Source organism: Scardinius erythrophthalmus, assembly GCF_964197995.2.
Source record: "Scardinius erythrophthalmus genome assembly, chromosome: 16".
NCBI lineage: Eukaryota > Metazoa > Chordata > Actinopteri > Cypriniformes > Leuciscidae > Scardinius > Scardinius erythrophthalmus.
This window is the reverse complement of record NC_138236.1, coordinates 7,437,921-7,454,818: the sequence shown is the minus strand read 5'-3', so window position 1 is coordinate 7,454,818 and position 16,898 is coordinate 7,437,921. Positions and strand designations below refer to the sequence as shown.

Genomic DNA, 16,898 nt, shown 5'->3' with positions numbered 1-16,898 from the left:
TATTAGTTATGTTGGGAAAACTACCTAACATGCGTTAACCTACGCTACTATTAAGATTTTTTAATGTTTCTCAAAGTCTCTTCTGCTCACTAAGGCTGCATTTAATTGATCACAAATACAGTAAAAAAATAATAAAACAGTAATATTCTGAAATGTTATTACAATTTAAAATAACTGTTTTCTAAAATGTAATTTATTGCCATGATGGCAATCATTACTCCAGTCTTCAGTGTCACATGATCCTTCAGAAATCATTCTAATTTGCTGCTCAAGTAACATTTATTATTATTACCAATGTTGATTTTTGGAAACTGATACTTTTTTCAGGATTCTTTGATCAATAGAAAGAACAGGATTTATTTGAAATAGATTTTTTGCATAATTTTCTGGTGATCAATTTATTGCAGCCTTACTAAATAAAATAACACATTTCTTTAAAACAAATCTTACTGACCCCAAACCTAAGATCACGCTAGCATAGATTAACATACTCTTCCTTCCTTAAAATGAGGATTCAGAGGTCTTGACCTCCTAGATCTAAAGCAACAATTAAAATCATACAACATTTCTGTAATAAAAAATATCTATTATTTATTAGTAAATAATTGTATTTACCAAAACATATACATAGTTGTATTCCACATTTTGTCTGCGGCAATGTTACAGTATGATTTTCCCTCATAGTAAAACACGTAGCATTCCTCAAAAGGATTGATAAAGAATCATTCAAATTAAGATTGCATTTAATCTGTAAACCAAAATTTATATCCAATAGTAAAAGCTAACGTGTTAGTATGCAGTCTCATGGGGGTGTGTGTGTCTCTGTGTGTATGTGTAGTGTTCAAAGTTATCACAGCAATGTTAGCAAGTCCCCCACATGTTCACTCTGCTTCAGGCGGTCGGTCGTCTCCAGAATCAGTCGACTAACAGGTTCTGCACTTGTGACAGTGTGACAGAGAGACTCTCGGCTGTGCAGCCATGAATCATAGTCGTCCTGCTATTTCTGTGCTCACACCAAAGAGACGGCAGCGAAAGAAACCAGGCCAGCGCAAGACCCGACACGAACGCTGATCTTTTATCCAGCGCTTTCACGCCTCTGTTTGAGACTATAACCTTGCAAACAGCGACAGTGGCTGATCTCTCTTTATTTACAGTATGTCGCTTCATAGACAGAGTTTTATTACTAAGAAACACATTATCATGATATTTATAAAGCTGCTCTAAACTGATTCAAATGAATATTTTGAGATTTCCACATGCAAAGACAAACTACTATATAGCGAACAGTACTATTATTATTGCCCTTTAATAGGCTTAGGAATTTGGGATGATAAGGAACCGAAAGGAATTTTGCTATTTTCTTTCCTGTGTTGACATATTTTAAATGAATCAGGAAGTCTGGGCAGAGCATAACTGAAGGGTTCTTCCTTTTAATAAAATAAAATTGATATATAATAGCAACCATTTAGCAACGCCCTGGCAACCACCCACAAAACTCTAAATCATGGTGACGAGCTTCGCATGGGAAAGAAAAGAATAGATATATTTGACAGAAATATCGAAGCCGTTTCAAAGGATAATGCTCTGATTCCCATGTATAAAAACAAAACAAACTCTGTGTTAATTTAAATCTAAAATCTAAAAAATTTGAGGACCTTTATCAAATGGAGGATTTGGGGTTTAATTAATATTAGAATATTTACTACACCATAATAAATAGCAAAAAGATGCTAATGTCTATGTATTCCAGTACGACAGCATTGACTAAGGCATGAGTCAGAGACTCAGTGAGCAAACACACAGCAGAGATAAGTTCCATGAAAAGCGGCAAGATTGTATGGAATTGAACCCTCACGTGTATGTATCGCCTGAAACAGGCTTTTCACACGCTGAGATAAGAGCTGCCACATCGAAACAAAACAAAGAGGCCAATGTGTGTCTGAAAGACACCAAATCCATCGTCTCTGTGGTTCTGGAACATTCTGTGTGCAGCCAGTGTCCATCCACCGCTCTCCATCAACAAAATATGACGAATCTCTTGAATAAAATTCATTTGTTCTCAGTGGTTATGACACATTGGGTCTGTTCTAAAACCTAAGCTGCATTGCTGCAGCATCCTAGCTCAAATGAAACCTTAGAAGTCACTGATTTGGAATTAAATAGCACTTTTGGAACAGCCTTTGCATCTATGTTGTCTTATGTTGCATATGTAGGCAGCTCACTATATTTTGGAACACAGCCATTGTACAGTGGCTCGCTGATTATCTAGCATTTTGTGCTCTAAATTATATAAAGGCCACTGCTAAAAAGAACTAGTGTTCAATGGTGGTCACATAACAAAGGTGGGGAATATGGGACAAGGCCACATGCTGTTTGCTTTTTTCCTTTCAGTGGAAAAAGAAAATAATATTATTCATCAGATGCATTTGTAACATTTTCCTTATTTTGTCTCTAAATGTAATACTAAATGTACGTGCACAAAACACACACGCGTAAATCAGTCTTGTGATTTTAAGCAGTAAAAGCTCTCAAACAAAGCCGCTCTAATGGTCTGCAGCTGTTATACAATCAGCATTAACCCAATGTTGATGATCAGTTATTGACGCATGTAAATTTGTGGATTTTAACCATGGACGTGATAAAACACAATGGCTTATACCTAGGACTGATGTTTGTACATGTACAGAAGGCCTTAACATAGAATCACAATATGGCTTATAATAATCTAATTATAATTGTAAATTAAATTATTTTTTATTTTATTTTGGTCACACTTTAGATTAGGGTCCAATTCTCACTATTAACTATTAACTATAACTTTTGCTTCACCACTTATTAATAGTTGGTAAGGTAGTTGTTAAGTTTAGGTATTGAGTAGGCATTGGGTAGGATTTAGGGATGTGGAATATGGTCATGCAGAATAAGGCATTAATATGTTCTTTATAAGTACTAATAAACAGCCAATATCCTAGTATTATGCATGCTAATAAGCAACTAGTTAATAGTGAGAATTGTATCCTTACCTTTACATTAATTGATTTACTTTTTAAATTTATTTACCATAATGTTTAACACAACATAATGCACATTAATATATTATTTAAATTTGTGACAATAAAGACTTATCTAAAAATTATCTAAAAAGTGACAATAAAGATTTACAGTGTTACAAAACAATTCTATTTCAAATAATTACTGTTCTTTTGAACTTTCTATTAAACAAAGAATCCTGAAAAAAATGTATTACGGTTTACATGAAAATATGAATTCATGTCTGTGAGGTATCAAACGGTGCATGCTGAGTTACATACCAACATTTAACATTTAGGACCCTATTTTAACGATCTAAGCGCATGGTCTAAAGCGCACGGCACAAGTTCACTTAGAGCGAGTCCACTTTTGCTAGTTTAACGACGGGAGAAATGGTCAGCGCGCCAGGCGTATGGTCTAAAAGGGTTGTCCCTATTCTCTTAATGAGTAATGGGTGTGTTTTGGGATTTACGTGCGTTAAACCAATCAGAGTCTCATCTCCCATTCCCTTTAAATGCCAGTTGAGCTCGCGCCATGGCAGATTCTTCATTTACATGACAGAATTTGATAGTGGAAAGACCGAAGCGTCTCCAGAGCGCAAACAGATCTGCTCGTGCATGAGGTAACAAGCCAGATTCCACCATATCTTTATGTACACAATAATAATCTTTTACATTGTAATCCTTTTATTTAATTTTTTTGGCATGTTTGTGTGCTGCTGTGCGTCCCTGTGTGTTTAATAAGCAGAGTGTACGCGCGTTGTGGACCCGCCTAAAGGCGCACATTACTAACGCGCTCTTTAAATAACAAAAAAAATATTGCGCCATTGACTTTAGACCAGGTTTCAGTTGCCAACAATGCGCCAGAACACACCTCGTTTTCAGACCAGCACGCCCATGGGCACACAAATGGGTGCAAATGCATTTGCTATTTAAACAACTTGGCACAGGACGTGAAAATGTTAACTGTGTCAGGCTGAAACTAGCAAAAAACACTTGCGTCGCGTTTGGCGCTGCATTGTGCCGCGTCTAAGATAGGGTCCATAGAGTTAGAGATAGTAACCCTACATATGAGCAAAAATAATAATGGCTAGCAAACAGCGCTAAAAACGAATAAAGCGGCTATAAAACTGACACTGCAATCACAGTAAAATAAAATGTCCTTTTTATGTATTTGTTGTGAGTTTTTTATTTGAGTGTTGTTGTCACACAAGGACGCAGAACGCATGCGACCAACTTCAGCGTGACAGAAAACAACCAGGCTTGTGTTAGCGGCAGCTGCAACAGCCCGGCGGATGTTATTCTTAGACCGCTCTCATTTACTGCTCAGAATGGTGCTGGAAACAAGTGCCCCATCATAATAAGCAGGTGGCACGCGCGCACACACACACACACACACACACACACACACACACACAGCCAAATGTGCTGGAATGAGATGACTATGGCTGGGGAGACAAGGAACAAACAATCTGATTCACTATTCCAACATCAGTCTAAAAAGAATAGTTCACCCAAAAATGAGCATTCTGCCTTTTATTATTTACTCACTGTCATGTCACTCCAAATCTATGCAGTTACTTTTTCCAAACACAAAAAGAGAAAATAAAACAGCACTTTGGAAGGACATGAGGGTGAGTAAATAATGGCAGTATTTTTATTTTTGAGTGATATTCTTTATGCGTCAACAGAGACCTGTACCAAACAAAGCATCCTCACCGATAAAGAGACAAACAAACATTTAAATAAATACAATGGTGTGACAGCGTTCACTGCAGAGGATGATTCGACTTATATAACTTGACAGACTCTTGAAGTAAAGCTGTGTTTGACATCCAGATACAGAACGAACACAGATTCTAGAAACTGTCGACTCCAGGCATGAAAGAGCTCTTTTGTGAATAGCTGCCGGCAACCGTCACACTGTCCAGCCTATTATAAGCTATATGACATGCTTTTCTGACTGTAAAGTATACATGAATGTAATAAATTAGCATGATATTTAATGCTTTTGCTCATATGACTGTATGTAACTGTCAATCTCCAGCTCACATTCTTTCTCCACACAGTAATGCTAAGACGCCCCACGAAGCTCATGTATCTTATTAATATAAGTGTCCATAACAGTGTCCGTGTCGTGTATTTACATCTAAACACACTATGTAATATAATCACAGGATTAGTCTAATCTGATTTCTGACTAATGCTAATGAAAACATCTGCCCAGCGTTAAGCAAAACTAAACTTTTGTGCAATCACTATGTACAGGGACGACACTTTCACGTGACTGTGAGGAAAAGTTGACACATGCTTTTCATTTCATCACTGTCTTCATTCAACAAATTGATTATTATTTTCTTTCCTTTAGAGGATTTATTCGGGACTTTCAGAGTTTTTCTGCAAGAAAAAGTAATAATATAATTTTGAATGACCATTTTTTATTTATTTTAAGACTTCTACAGTATATATATAACCACCATTACTGTTAACATTCAGACTGTGAGTGCATTATTTGTAAGCCCTATTCATTTGGAATTAATCTTAAAAACAAATTTATATAAAATTGAAAAGTTGATACATATACCAGTTGATACCTGTATAAAGGTACATACATAAATGTAATTATTTAATTATGTTTATATATCTTATGCTCATCAAGCCTGCAGTTATTAAAAAAACAAACAAAACAAAAAAACAGTAATATTATGAAATATTATTACAATTTAAAATAATGGTTCTCTTTTTAATATATTTTAAAATGTAATTTATTTTTGTGATGCAAAGCTGAATTTTCATCAGCAAGTCCTCCAGTCTTTGGTGTCTTATGATCCTTCAGAAATCACTCTAATATGATGATTTGATACTCAGTTATTATCAATGATGGAAACAGTTGTGCTGTTTAATATATTTTTTTGGAATACTTTTTTCAGGATTCATTGATGAGTAAAACGTTAACAGCATTTATTCAAAATAAAAACATTTCTAACAATATAAATCGTTACCATCACCTTTTATCAATTTAACGCATCCTTGTTGAATTACTAATTTCTTTAAAAAAAAATAGTTATTGTTCCCAAACTTTTGAACGGTAGTGTTTATTGTTACAAAAGATTTCTATTCTAAATAAATACAGTTCTTTTTAACTTTTTATTCATCAAATAATCCTGAAAAAATATTAAGCAGCACAACTGTTTCCAACACTGATCATAAATCATCATATTAGAATGATTTCTGAAGGATCATAAGACACCAAAGACTGGAGGACTTGCTGATGAAAATTCAGCTTTGCATCACAAAAATAAATTACATTTTAAAGTATATTAAAAAAGAGAACCATTATTTTAAATTGTAACAATATTTCATAATATTACTGTTTTTTTTGTTTTTTTTTTTACTGCAGGCTTGATGAGCATAAGAGACTTCTTTTTAAAAAACATTAAATAGTAATGTTTCCAAACTTTTGACTGGTACTGTATATATATATATATATATATATATATATATATATATATATATATACATACACCCACACTTTATATGTACATATTTATACTTTATTGGAACCTCCTCTTACATGTTAAAAAAACACTGTCTAATTAAAATATAAAAATAAAATACTATATAAAAAAAAGTTCCCTCTTTTTTAATGTCTTTTTACCTACAGCAAAAAGTACAGAATATGGGTGTAATGACTAAACGGAGCCGGTCATGTGTTTGGCTACTGTTAGTTGTGATGATTCCTGAATCAGCTGTTTTTGCAGCTTAGTTTTAATGCTAGTCTATGTCTGTACGGTACATCAGACTGTTTTAGTTCAAAAGTACAATAAAACTCCTGTTTCATCATATAACCCCTTTAGCACAGGGAGAAATAACAGCCATGGGAAAAACATGGCGAAGTTGCTCACTGAACCGAACAACTCGAACACCCCGGCAGTCACGGCCCAGACTGTCACAGTAGCTGGTGTGTGTGTGTGTGTGTTTGCTAGATCTGCAGTTTGAATGCTGTGTCAGGGGAGATGCTGAACTCCACACGGCCTGTTCCTTTCCCTCATTAACACCCACTCCAGGTCAATTAATCAAACCCCGATCCTGTCAGTGGCTCTGTGTGAGTCACCCGCACCAGAGCCTCTCATTAGCACTCACTCCAGGGTGACTAATCGCAGCAAGATCCTTCCATCCACTCGGTTATTGCTTTAGTGAGCACTATTTAGTTTGCAAATCAAATAAAGCAGTGGCTAAAGTCTGCCTCTGTTCTGTTGTTGCAAGTTCAACTCTGCTCTTAATATGAGCGCCTGAGAAATGCTGAAGATACCCCGGTTTGGTAGGCTGAATAATGAATTGAACAGCGAGATTTGTTGAAAGAATAATTCATATGTAAAGTATTCTGTCAAGGAAGATAATACTAAAACTTCAGGAAACAGGCAATGGCTTTGTTTGAAGCACTTGAGTACTGTATAATACAGTATCTGCTGCATAACATAAAACAGCATACAATGATGTTCTTCATTGCTCAGCTTCAGTTTAGCTAATGGCATCAAGTTATCTTGTTTTTAATGATAAGTTTGTGTAACATGAATTGGATGGTTCATTTAAAAAAAAGAAATTCAGGGATTTTTTTTTTTGTCCCCATGCATGTCATCTTTCATGTGCTTTTTAAATAATATTTGTAAATTGATTTCTTATTTATTTATTTATTTATTTAAAGAGGGACAATGCACATTAATCAACATTTAAATGAATGTAAATGTACCTGAGGCAAAAGGCAAATGTCACCATCAATCCCTCTGCAGAAAAACCTTATAACCTTACCTATAACCTATCCTTCATAGGAAATGATTTCACACAAACATTGTTTTTATTTGCCAAAAATGGCAGACCACAGGAATGTAACAACTCTTGTGTAACATTAAATGTGTGACTAATTTCTTAAAGGAGAACTCCGGTCTATTTTAACATTGAGCTCATTTTTTTTTGTAAATTTGGAGTGCTGTCAGTACAGAGAACAACGACAAAAATCGGTGTTGCCTACACCGTGTTATCCTCTTTTTAAAATTTGCACCCAGTTGACTTAAATGGGGCAAGTACTAAACCTGCTTTTAGCCTCTTAAAGGGGTCATATAATGGTACATGCACTTTTACAAGTTGATTGCACTGAAATGTCTGTTGGCAGTGCCTGTACACAACCATCCTATCATGATAAAAATCCATCCAGTGGTTTTGTTTCAATCTCCTTATATGTTTGACCCTCTCTGAAATCAAGCCGTTCGATATTGTGACGTCATAAGATCGTACGCCCCTCCCGCTATTGTGATTGACAGCTGTGTTGCAACACAAGACCCGCCCTGAGTGAGCTGTGACAGCCGTCATAGTAGTCCGCCATTGTGGATATGCTGGAGCAGAATGGCGTCTAAGCGATTGTGGTGTTCTGTTCTTAGATGAAATAAGGAACACAGCAGTAATTTGGATGTTCCTAAATCCGAGCCGTTGAAGAGTTTTGTTTTTGAAGCGATATGCCCAAAGGATTGACGCGGGGATTCCCTCACGGGGATTCCCCACGATCGTCCATGCTTTCATGTTTGCGCGAATCATTTCACACCAGACAGCTTTACAAACGAGAAAAAAACGGATCGGTACCAACGTGTTCCTGCTGAACCTCCAGAAAATGTGAGTGTAATGTTTTATTAACCTTTATATTAGTATTTATAATAATCTATGCGAAATTTGCAAACCTTGCTGCAGGCTTCACAATGAATGCATCTAAGGTTTACACTCAGGGTACATTACGGCATGTTTTCTATGTACGACCTTCTCAATATAATTCATAATCCCACGTTTATAATGAACAACGCGTGATTATTGTGTTAGAAACGTTGTACGCACAGAACAGAGGGGCGGGGTGAGCAAAGCTCATTATCATTTAAAGACACATGCACTGAAACGGCGTGCTGAAAACAGAGCTGTTTTTGACCAGGTAAAATTAGTGTTTTCTTACAATACTAATGAGAATTTTTAATTAAAGTATATTACAAACTTTTAATTTAGACCCTAAAGAATCATATTAGCTTGTACAAAAATGGCATTATATGACCCCTTTAACATCCTTAATGTGTCATTACAAGTGCACAGCTAATGTGAGTGATTCCTTCAGAGTGAACTCGGTGAATCTGACTGCAGTAGATGTGAAAGATATGAATAAAAATGATGTTATTTCAGCCAGCGCACATACCTGTATTTACTTCCTGTTTTCGGTCGAAGTCCACAGTAGTCGATTGTCGAGTTCACGCGCGTGATCTCAGACTGTCAGCTGTCAATTTGAACTCGACAATCGACTACTGTGGACTTTGACCGAAAACAGGAAGTAAATACAGGCCCCATTTAAGTCAACAGCGTGCAAATTTTAAAAAGAGGATAACATGGAGTTCTCCTTTAACTTATTTCAGGAAGTCTTATTCATCCACTGTGTGAAAAAAAAAAACCTCCTGTACACTTCTCTACACTGGAGAAAAACGTATGGATTCAAATTTCTTTAGAGAGAAGTATTATTTTTCCTATTTATGTCAGCATTACTGAGTACACACATGTAATGTAATGTCTGTTTCGTTCATACTTGTAGCAAGAGGGCACCCTCGCACTGAAAGTCCACAAGACTCATAGAAGTCATAAAACTTATGACGTTCCAGGAAATCCCTGGACAAAGGCATCAAAGACTACAGATATATACAAAGACGGCACGCTTCTATTACTAATGAATGAGAGAAACAGAAACGCGCAATATGGCGGTTTAAATAAAAGAGCCAATGCAGTTGCCATTGAAAGCTTCCGTTCCCATAGAATTGGCTGGTCTAGCCTAAAAGAAAAAAAGCTTTTTAACGCTATTTGAGTCACTAAGCCAATTTTGATCACGATTTTGGTTTCATTTTGGTTAATCGTGCAGCCCTATTAACCTCACACGCAAACAAGCATACAACAAATGCTCACTTCACACAAACAAGCAGCTCGGTCTCATTCATAGCACATATATGTTGCACTGTATAGCTCTGTATATATATATATATATATATATTCTTCAGCACACTATAAAATGGTATAAAAGTATGATAGTACATTATTTGAAACATACCCATTGTGTTCCAGATTTTCTTGTGGGAGGTATGATGCATGATTTCTAAGACATGACCTATATGACACACGAGGCACAAATAAAGAATGGGTCTAGAGTCTCAAATTTATCGGCATGACTAAAGAGCACATTGGGATGAGATGTGAAGTCTAGCTCAACACTTCCCTTCAGCAGAGATCTTTAACTATTCTTCATCTTACTGCATGTGGCAGTCTTAGTGCTAAATCCATATCCACCATCAGGAAAGCAGGACAAATAATGCAGGTCAAGGGAAAAAAAGAGACCCAGAGGCAGGCTGGAGTTGAAAGATCAGCCGCTGTGCTGCAGGTAAACAGCTCCCTCTGCCTTGACACACACTGGGCCTGGATGCTTAGTCAGAATTTAAAAGGTTATTGAATAGAGGGCAAAGTTTGATACGCTAAGCGTCAACCATCCCTGCTACTTTAGCATTTAGTCTAGACGAGAGCAAAATAAACACCACTGGGGCCACAACGCTTCAATCGAGCAATCAATGAAGTTTAAAGGTAACGTCCATGGAGTCAATGCTAATGTTTCATTTTCCTTTTGGTTTGCATCCAAGATCCAAACAAAAGAAAAAAATAATCAAATGAGATGATGTACCTTTTATTTGTTACTGATTCATTGAAGAATTTAATTCATTGGATTATTAACAATACAACAAACAATATTTTTCTATTTTATAGTTGATTTATATTTATTAATGTATTATATACATGTACAATATATATCAATTTATTAAATATATTTTAATTTACTTATACATATATATGGTCTGTTTGAATAATCCATGGTCTGTTCATTAATGCACTGCTTTCATATATTATGTAATTATTAAAAATAATTAAAAAGGCTAAAATACATCCTAATGACTACTAATAAAAATATATAGCATTTTCATAATATAAAATACTCATATCATACCATAAAACAAGATTTTGATACTGTAAGACTGGAAAAACTGGAAGAGAGGGCAACTCTGAGAGAACAAAGAAAATTAACATTTGAACTCACTTGTGCACCATTCGAGACGCAAGTCTCACCTCAGAATCATCCTAATCTACATCTCTTCATCCCCCATTCCTTCCCTCTCATGCTGAGATCACCAAAATTCACCCTAGAATCTAATGTGAATAATTATCATACTGTATTACACACGTTTGGTATCATTTGAAATGTCTCAGTGCGACTGGTACAAAGGTCTCATTCCCAAACCAAAAGGTAATAAGGTATTTAAGAGTTTAGAGATAACTGGCACACAGAGGAGGGTGCGTCGTCCAGGCAAATGACATCCTGCTCCCAAAAGATGTAAACTCTGAATGCAAATTCCCACTGTTAGGAAGAGGCTTCTGCCTTGGTCTGAGTATTTAGGGAGATGCTGAAGAAGGCTCGGGGCGATTTGTAACTCAAATCAGCCCGTGATGCTGAGTTTATGCAAAACACTTCGCATCATGTATTTTATAATAATGTCAGGTTTGCATCTTCTCTCTTTATTCCAGAGCATTTGATGTTTTGTATTATCTTTAAACTGATTATGAAATTGGCATGATACATGATAAATTATACCATAATAAATAGTTACATTTGATTTTATTCCGATTGACTCTGAAGTTGTTTTCCCAAGTAGATTAAACAGATTAATTACCGCAAGTTTTGCATCAGATTAGTGACAACTAATATTTGGCATCAATTTAAGTGTGGTTTTTAAGTGTGGTTTGCAAAGACAAGAAGTGAATTTCCGTTTAGAACAGCAAATGCTGCTTGACCAATCTAAATTTGGGTGTGTCTTACCTCTGTTTTAATTGAATGTTACTATAGATAAGTGTACGTGGGAAACCACAGCATGGCCAATCCAAAGCTATTATAGAGACGTAATTTTGGTCAGCTTACATCTGTAATAGTGGCCATACCTCTACTGAAGTAAACGTTAAGTTAAATTCAAGTGTATGCAATTCCATGGGGGCTATACCAAAGTATCTTTGATTGTGTAAACGTGAATGTGACCGATCTCAGGTATATAGCTATTACCTCTGTTTGGGGACCAAAACTGATGAGCTTGTGAACGTGAGAGCCACGTTAAACAGAAGACGTGAGGACCTCAGAGCGACATAGTTTCCTAGTCTGGAACAGGTAAAATATACTAAGAGTTAAAAAGAATAAATCAAACATTCGCTCATTTTTAATGATGCTCAGATATCATTAAAACCTTTTTCATTTATGGAGTCAGATGAAATAACGAGGTAATACATATATGAGAAAAGGCTATTTCATTTCATCTTGTTGTGTTGCGTAAAATGAAAGACAGTAACGAGCAAAGACCTTCACCCGTATTATTGGAAAACCGCCACTGGACCGATAAACGGGCTTACAATACTACTCTAGCCCTAGCACAGGTAGTTAGAAAGGTAGTTTTACAGATAAAGCGCTTGGCCAGCACACGAGCAGTCATGCCATGCTAGCTTCAGTTCTACCTGCCTTGGCATCCAATTATGACCTCTTGGGTTGGCACAGCATATATGCTACTGCCTAATGCACCAAGGAATTAGTCTTAACTCTAATGTAATGAAAACACACCCACACACCTCATTCATCTTTGGGGGTGATCTAGAGAAAAGCAGGACGTGTCTTGTGCCTCCCACGTCCTTCTAAAGCCAGTGCAGATGTATGCTAATGGACTCCCTGTGCTTCCAGCACGGCATCAGTGCGTCCCACTCATCCTTTAGACCGGTTCCTCTCACGTAATGAGGGGCCAGAGGCGCATCAGAAAACTGTGCCATTATTTAATTGTTTTGGAACTGCATGCAGATTTACAAATCATTTGACTTCTGAAATTCCAACACTGAGCATATGGGGTTGATAAATACTATCAAATTAATAATGAAAATATACGCATTAAATAAAATGCAAAATGGAAGTATTTGTTTAACCCTATTGTACCTTGAGCAGTGCTTCATTTTAAGTGTTAAGCAATCCAGAAATGTGATTTCCTACAGTTAGATCATGATGCTCTTTACACAAGGACAAGGTAAACTTTTGCCTCTTTTTTTTTTTTAAATCCATTTATCCAAATAGGCTTAGTGTTGCACTGCTTTGATAAGAGTCAAATAGGAAGCAATATAGATGTCTAACAACTGAAAGTTGAGGCCAACGATGGCGCAATGCCGTTTCCTGGACTCTGTCAACTTCACAGCAGTCAAATCCTTGCATTTTACTCTTCTTTGTTCTAGAGATGAGTGACCTTTTTGTCCTGCCGGTGTGACAAAATTGTGTTAGAGGTCACACTGGTGCGCCCACCATGTTGCCCAACTGATGAGAGCTGCCATTTTAATTGCAGGCTTTTTTATGGATAAATTATAGAAGGCTTTTCAGTCCACAAATCACCAACATTTACCATGGATTTAATGTAGGAACACTAACTGTAATCATGGTATTGTGGCAGAAATAGTCGAATGTTTTTGCATTAATTTCAGGGTTCGTAAAACCTTTTGACAATGAAATTCTCAAAAGGTTTGACAATGAAAAAGATGCATCACGGTTTCCACAAAAATATTACGCAGCACAACAATGATAAACATAAGTAATGTTCTTGAATTTCAGAAGGATCATGTGCCACTGAATGACTGCTTAAAATTCAGCTTTGCATCACAGGAATAAATTACACTTCAAAATATAATAAAATAGAAAATTAAATTGTAATAATATTTCACAATATTTTTGTATGCTTATCAAATAAATGCAGCATTGGTGAGCACAAGAGACTTCTTTTACAAAAAAAATAAAAAAAAATGGTACTGCCATACAGCACATGCCATCAGGCCTAATTAGTCCCTGCAATTAACCTAACTCCCACTGTGACACGGATACTGAACACTGAGTGAGCTGTTGATGTAGGGTTGGCAGAACACCATCACAAACTATTTTTAGGGTGGAGACCTCTCAGGGTTTCCCATACATTCATTAATTTGTGGCGGCCCGCCACATATCAACGCTGACCGCCACGGATTGATTCAGATTTTTTAACTATTTAATATGGGTAAAATTGTATTTTATTTGCGCTGCTTGCTCCCCCTCTCTCTCACAAACTGACAATGGAGGCACGACTAGCCCCTTCTTCTCTTACCGCACGATCTGAATCAAAACATGAGCATGTAGAGGGCGGATTGTTGCCGGTGCTTAATGCTTATTCCCCCAGCGAAGATTCCAGAATCAATCCGGAGTTGAATGGTTAGTATAATGAACACTGTTGCTCAACATAACTCTGAGAAGTTGTCTAGATGTTAAGCGCGGTCGCGTTTCATTACAGATTCGCGCAAAACTTTTGCGATTTTTTTTTTCTTCTAAATATCAATTAACGTTACAACTATTGCGAAATGACGGCGTTTCCATTAACCGATGTTATGCGACTAAAACGTAATTTGTTCCTCTCGCGATCAGTCATTCCAAAAATCATTGCAACGGACGTTGGTAGGTTCATATCACAGCCACCAGACTAGACATTATATTATTATTATCTCCAGGTTCAGGTTGATGTGTGTTGGTTTTTGTCCACCTCAATCTCCAGATGTGCGTGTGTCTGAGTCTGTGTGTGTCCACCTCCAGGTCCAGTTTGGTGTGTGTGTGTGTGTGTGTGTGTGTGTGTGTGTGTGAGCCTGTGTGTGTCTGAGTCTGTGTTTGGGTCTGAGTGTGTGTCTGTGTTTGAATCTGTGTGTGTGAGTCTTTTTGAATGTGTGAGTGTGTGTGAGCCTGCGTTTGAGTGTGTCAGTAAGTTTGTGAGTGTGTGTGTCCAGTTCCAGGTTTGTGTGTGAGCAAAATTTGCAACAAAAAGTCTGTGGAGCAGTCATAGCATAGAAATGTAGCAATGGCAAAGTCTTTAAGTTATCTGACACTAAGTGTTGGCAATGGGAATGTGTACTTGTCAATAAAAAAAAAAAATTAAAAAAAAAAAAATATATATATATATATATTTTTTTTTTTTACTTAATCACCCCCCCCCCCCCCCGGTCCCCAAACACCACACCACCGCAAATAGAATCTAATTCTGTGGGAAACACTGCCTCTGAACCATAGACTGTAAAAAATAGGTCTGAACCTATCAGTGTTGATACAATATGAGGAGTTCCCACAGTTTTTGACCAATGGATTTCCATTGATTCACCAATTGCATCATGATTACAATTTTTTTTTTAAATCAATGAAAATTAATCAACCTTAATGTTATTCCAAATACCTATGACTTTCTTTTATCCGTGAAACATTAAAAATTAATTACGGCAACACTTTACAATAAGGTCTCATTTGTGAACATTAGTTAACGCATAAACTAACCTGACCTAACATGAGCAATATGCCTGTTAATGCTACTTAAAAATGTTTGTTCATGCAAGTTCACAGTGCATTAACTAATGTTAACAACTTTTGCTGTTAAAAATGTATTAGTAAATGTTTAGATTAATAAATGTTGTATGCATTGTTAATTGTTAGTTCATGTTAACTAAGACAAACATATTCATTAGATCACTTTTGTATGTATCTCCACATTTGTATGACCACAGGAGCCCTGCATATGTCAGAGTCAAAAAACACATGAACAACAATGCAGTAATAAACTTTAAATTACAATAGTAAATGCATCTACGTGTATTGCAAGGTCGGGACATAAACTCTTAACTCTTCCTCGTAAAAGTTCAACAGTCAAATCCAATGCAAAATACACAGGAGGAGGACAGCTGACATGTAACTCGCTGTACTGCAGCCATGTTGCGCTGTCAATGTTCACAGACGCACACCAACTGCGTTTTAAAAAGTTTGTAAAACTTTTGAGAAGAACACAAAACTAATACCTGCAGTGTGTGTTTCAGGCGCGTTCTCCATTGGCGTTTCGGCATCAGAATAGTCTTTAAACTGAACTTCTCTCAGAGCTTCGGTAACAGGCCAGATTTTACCAGCGATCGCGTCTCTGAACGACTGAATATAATCCATATTCAGATCTTCCACAAAGCATTTAAAACATTTAAAAAGTAATAAAAAAAAAAAAAAAACAACGCAATAACGCCGAGCTATCTGCCCAGAGCTGACAGCAGAAACACGAGAGCAGAATCAGGAACTGAAACTGACTGACAGCCACTGCCTGTGCCTGCTGAACTTTTCGCCGTTACTAGCGCGAGCAACGCGACGCGACGCTACCAGAACGCTCATCCTCTACACTGCGAGTGATGGAATGCTGACGTAAACAAAGAATTTGATTGGTCGACTGGCTGCGACGTCAGGGTTTTAAGAGCGATAGACGCGTCGCGTCGGTAGCAGTAGACAGTGAAACACATGAGGGGAAAAAATTAACAAAACATTTATTTGAAAAAATATCGCACAGTTGCAAGGTAATACCAAATTCGTGTTTTGAGTTTATGTCCCACTCTAAAAAAAATAATTAAATTTTAAACCCAACGGCTGGGTTTGTCCATATTTTACCCAAACGTGTGATGAAATAACACAGCATTTTTTTTAGAGTGTTTTGTTTATTGGCTAGTTTTACGAGGATTTTTGTGTTCGTAAATTGGTCCTAAACAACAAACATAATAAACTACTAGAACATACAGTAGCCTGTACGGTACAAAAACACAGTAGCCTACCCAATCGTGCATGATTGACCTGGTAATATTTTAATACAGTGGACACTAATATTGTCTTTGAAGTTACTTGTTGGAGTACCATGTAAAATAAACTGTAAAATAGAT

At 36.6% G+C, this 16,898-nt stretch overlaps 1 protein-coding gene across 3 annotated transcripts in view; it reads right to left on the bottom strand.

Moving 5' to 3' along the window:
* The window catches only part of LOC308704542 (oxidation resistance protein 1-like), a 73,788-nt gene extending 57,414 nt beyond the window's left edge, over window positions 1–16,374 (bottom strand). The window contains exon 1 of one of the 3 annotated variants that reach the window (XM_081388930.1): window positions 16,008–16,374. In XM_081388930.1, coding sequence (XP_081245056.1) covers window positions 16,008–16,146 — 139 coding nt within the window. In that variant the 5' untranslated portion in view covers window positions 16,147–16,374. Of the gene's footprint in view, window positions 1–15,685; window positions 15,705–16,007 lie in introns of those variants that run through there. The other 2 variants (XM_081388929.1, XM_081388931.1) reach the window with 2 other exon arrangements.
* Between the last annotated feature and the right edge of the window lie 524 nt (window positions 16,375–16,898).